Consider the following 4,853-nt stretch of genomic DNA (forward strand, 5'->3'; position numbering starts at 1 on the left):
TATATATATATATATATATAGTATATAATATATATATATATAATGTGTGTGTGTGTGATTATTATGTATGTGTTTGTATACCAAATATATATTAAATATGTATATATATATAATTAATATATATATATATATTATATATATATATATATATATCTATATATATATATGTGTGTGTGTGTGTGTGGAGAGATGTGTGTGTGTGTGTGTGTGTGTGTGTGTGTGTGTGTGTGTGTGTGTGTGTGTGTGTGTGCGCGCGCGCATGTATATATGTATGTATATGTATATACTCTTATCCAAGTGACAACAGCATAATGGCATATCAACAGTCAAGCTGTACAGGGCGCATCATCACATTATGCATTCACATACTGACAATTTTAATCGCCAATAACCATTAATAACACAATAACTATCTGGTAACAATCACAGAGAAGTCTTAATTATATAAACCCTGTGTAATGAGTTCTATTTCTTTATTGTAACTATGTTTGTCTTCCCTACTGGTATGGCTTACAACTATAGCACACAGAGGCTAATTTACAGCTGTATTTTCCTTGCTTTCAACTCTCTTCGCTATTTTCTCTCTCTCTCTCTCTCTCTCGCTTCTCTTCTGAAAAAACAAAACACAAATAAAAAAAAAACAAAAAAACACCAACAAAAATTCTCTCTCTCTCTCTTCTCTCTCTCTCTCGCTCGTCTCCCTCTCTCTCTTTCTCTCTCTCTTACACACACAACACAACACACAACACACACACCACCACACAACCAATCACTATAATATTCCTCCTCGTCGTATTCTCTTCTCTCTCTCTTTCTCTCTCGCTCTCTATCTCTCTTCGTCCCCCTCTCTCTCATCTCCCATCTCTCTCACTCGTCTCTTCCTCTCTCTCTCTCTCTCTCTCTCTCTCTCTCTCTCTCTCTCTCTCTCTCTCTCTCACACACACACACACACACACACACACACACACACACACACACACACACTCACTATCTATCTATCTCTTTCTCTTATTCTCTCTCTTCTCTCTCTCTTTCTAGCTCTTTCCTTTTCTCTCTCTCTCTCTCTCTCTCTCTCTCTCTCTCTCTCTCTCTCTCTCTCTCTCTCTCTCTCTCTCTCTCTCTCTCTCTCTCTCTCTATCTCTCTCTCTCTCTTTCTCTCTCTCTCGCTCTCTCACCATCTATCTCTCTATTTCTCTTATTCTCTCTCTTCTTATTTTCTTTATTTCTCTTTATCTCTCTTTCCTTCTATTTCTCTCTCAATCTTTCTCTGTCTCTCTCTAACTCTCTCTCTCTCTCTCTCTCTCTCTCTCTCTCTCTCTCTCTCTCTCTCTCTCTCTCTCTCTCCTCTTCGCTCTCGCTCGCACTACTTCTCCATCTTTCTAGCGCTTATTCTCTATCTTCTTCTTTCTCTTTTTCTCTTTTTTCTTTTCCCGCTCTCTCTCTCTCTCTCCTCTCATCGTCATCGCTCTCTTCTTCTCTCTCTCTCTCTCTCTCTCTCTCTCTCTCTCTCTCTCTCTACATCTCTCTCTCTCTCTCTCTCTCTCTCTCTCTCTCTCTCTCTCTCTCTCTCTCTCTCTCTCACACACACACACACACACACACACACACTATCTCTCTCTTTCTCTTATTCTCTCTCTTCTTTATTTCTCTCTCTTTCTCTTTCTCTTTCTCTTTCCTTCTCTCTCTCTCTTTCTCTCATTCTCTCTCTCTCTCTCTCTCTCTCTCTCTCTCACCCTCGCTCTTCTCATCTCTCTCTCCTCCGCTCTCTCTTCGTCTCTCTCTCTCTCTTAATTACTCTTCTTACATCATCTCTCTCTCTCTCTCTCTCTCTCTCTCTCTCTCTCTCTCTCTCTCTCTCTCTCTCTCTCTCTCTCTCTCTCTCTCTCTCTCTCTCTCTCTCTCAAGGCAGCAAAGTCGACGGCGACATTAGTACTGGAAGGCGGTTGGTACCCCTTCTTCGACACGCCTGCAAATGGCCACACTCCTCCCTACCTTCAACGGGGATTTTGAATGGACCAGCGGTCTTGGCGATATTATAAATTTCTACAAACAGGAAAACGACGCGTTACTTGAAGCCTACGACCATGTGAAATGCTCAGTTTCTATCATGAATTTTGTCCTACAGCGAAAGATATGTATAGGACGACTAACGCTCTGCCAGTCGTGTTTAGGTGACGGCTTGTTCCCCTGTTAGGACGACGAGCATCAACATCGTAGCATATGATGGCAGCACTGCAGATGCGCCGCTCAGAACTGCAAAAGAGGAGAGAGGAAAGAAAGTTTTTTTTTTTTTTAATGTGTAAGAAAAAAGAAAAAGAAAATAAAGGACGTTAGTGAATTATACCGAACTCGTAATTGAGAATAATCAAGCATATTTTTCATGTCATTGGAACGATAAATATAACAGGGAAAATTGTCCCAATTACCGATGACTTAGCGGGGAAGAGAGATGGAATCAAACTGGGCTTTATAACACCCTTTCATAAGGACTACGTTTATTAAATGTATTGCCACGTCGAGCTGCGTGAATGATTTACGAAAAGGGAAAATCACCAAGTATTCATCATTCATCGTCACCCTCATGGAGTGATGAATGACGCCATGAATAAAGACCATGGTACAAGTAGATTTTTTTTTTTCTTAAATTTGTTGTTTGTTACTCATACCATGTCTGTTGGTGTGGGATTGTTGTGAATATATGAAATTTGATGTCATTTTTTTCTTGTACTTGTCCTGTTCACAAACACACAATCACTCTCTTGGACACCCGGCTCGTGTGTTACTGGTGCCTGAATAAATTAGATGTTTATTTGTATAAACCTCGCAAGAGAATACTGATGTAGTAAATATGATGGTCAGCGGTGTTATCTGGGGCTGTTGCTGTATTCGAGAGGTCGCAATTCCCTCTCTACTCTCCCTCTCTCCGGCTCTTCATTCGTGCGCCTACTGCTCTCCTCTCGCCTCTCTCTCTCTCTCTCTCAATCTCTCTCTCTCTCTCTCTCTCTCTCTGTCCCTCTCTCTCTCTTTCTCTCTCTGCTGCTCGTTCCCTCTCTCTCGCTCTGACTTCGTCTTCTCTCCTCTTTCTCCTCTCTTAGTCCCCTCTCTTCTCTTCTCCCCATCTCGTCGTCGTCTCTCTCTCTCTCTTCATTACTCTCTCTCTTCGATTTGAGGCTCTCCTCTCTCTCTCTCATTTCTTCTCTCTCCCTGCTCACTCTCTCTCTCCCTCTCCCTCTCTCCTCTCTCTATGTCTCTTCGTGCGGTCTCTCTCCCTCTCCTCTCTCTGTCTCTCTCCCTCTCCTCTCTTCTCTATCGTGGTCTCGTCTGCTTCCACCTCTCATTAGTAGCCCTGGCTCCGCTCTCTGCTGCCTCGTTCTCTGTTCTGCTCGTCCTGCTTCTGCTCTCCTCTCTCTCTCTTCTCTCTCGTCTTCGAGCGTCTCTCTCTCTTCTGCCTGCCTCTCTCTCTCCTGCGTCGTCGCCTCTCTCACTCGTCGTCTCTCTCCTCTCTCCCTCTCTATGTCCTCTCCGCAACGCTAAAAAAAAACAAAAGACCCCCTAACTCTGCTCTAATACGAAGAGGCGGACACTATTACACTCACAATATGCGTACGGCCTCCCCGAAGTGCCCTTGGCGGCGGTGTCACAGCAAGCCTGATTATATCAACTCTTTTATTACTTTATGTCATTCCAAGACTTCCATAATTAATGCAATGCGACACTGGCTTCCTTGCCCCCTTCCCCAACACCCACCCCCCCTTGTTCCTCCCCCCTCTCCACATCCCCTCGCCCTACTCTTCCCCTCCTACCTCACTCCCCATGCCCCTTTTTCCCCCCTCCCCACCTTTCCTCCCGTTATTTTTTTTTTTCCCCCCCTCCCCACCCCTTGTTCTCGCCCCCGACCTCTACCACTGCCCCTCTCCTTAAACTCCTTATGGTGCTTAGTTGTTGTTTGTTGTTTGTTGTTGCAATGGATAAGTAGATACGCGTAGATAGATGACGGATGAATTGAAGAGAATTGGCAACACATGTGTCAAGAAATGTAGCTATAGACAGAATGACTAGAAATAACAACAGGTAAATAAAAAGAAATCACAACAGAACCGTAAATAACAACAGATTAACTGATGCAGAAACAGGAAAAACAACAGAGAAAGTAAACAGAGAAAGCAACGGGTAACAAATTTTGTTTTTAAAGGATAACTAAGAAAATAAAAGAAAGATAATTGAACAAAAAGAAAGAAAAAAAACAATACAATAGAAGATTAATAAACAATGAACACGGAAGTCAAAGATAGTATAACATACAATAATGACTGGATATTTTATGTGTTTAATATATATATATATATATATATTTTCTTAACACTCTCTCTCTACCCTCCGTTCGTCGTCGACTTCTACTTTTAATCTCCTCTCGTTGACTCAAATCATTCTCTACCTCGTCTCGATTAATATATAATAAAAAAGTATATATATATGAGAGAGATGAGAGTACGGAGAGAAATTCGAGAGAGAGGATTGGGAGAGAGCCAGAGGAGAGAGGCGAGAAGGAGAGAGGAGAGGAGAGAGCGAACAGAGAGAGAGAGGAGAGAGAGAGAAGAGAGAGAAATGGATATAAAGTATTATATATATAAAGAGAGAGAGAGAGAGAGAGAGAGATTAATAGATAGATAGATAGATAGACAGATAGATAGATAGACAGATAGATAGATAGATAGATACGATCAGTTGTTTACAGATAGATAGATAGATAGATATATGTATATAGGATATATATATGTATATATATAAAACTTATATATATATATATAACGCATTATTATATATATCAAATATATATATATACATCCTATATG

General features: G+C 41.4%; 1 protein-coding gene across 1 annotated transcript in view; it reads right to left on the bottom strand.

The window, feature by feature from the left end:
* Window positions 1-1,844: 1,844 nt before the first annotated feature.
* The window catches only part of LOC147466778 (uncharacterized), a 38,792-nt gene continuing 35,783 nt past the window's right edge, over window positions 1,845-4,853 (bottom strand). Inside the window, exon 6 of the mRNA XM_086534419.1 lies at window positions 1,845-2,253. Within this exon, the coding sequence (XP_086390545.1) occupies window positions 2,168-2,253 (86 nt within the window). The 3' untranslated portion in view covers window positions 1,845-2,167. The remainder of the gene's footprint in view (window positions 2,254-4,853) is intronic.

The sequence above is a fragment of the Penaeus japonicus genome, unplaced genomic scaffold, assembly GCF_977035675.1.
Source record: "Penaeus japonicus unplaced genomic scaffold, GWHDUDI00000001_assembly GWHDUDI00000041, whole genome shotgun sequence".
Taxonomy (NCBI): domain Eukaryota; kingdom Metazoa; phylum Arthropoda; class Malacostraca; order Decapoda; family Penaeidae; genus Penaeus; species Penaeus japonicus.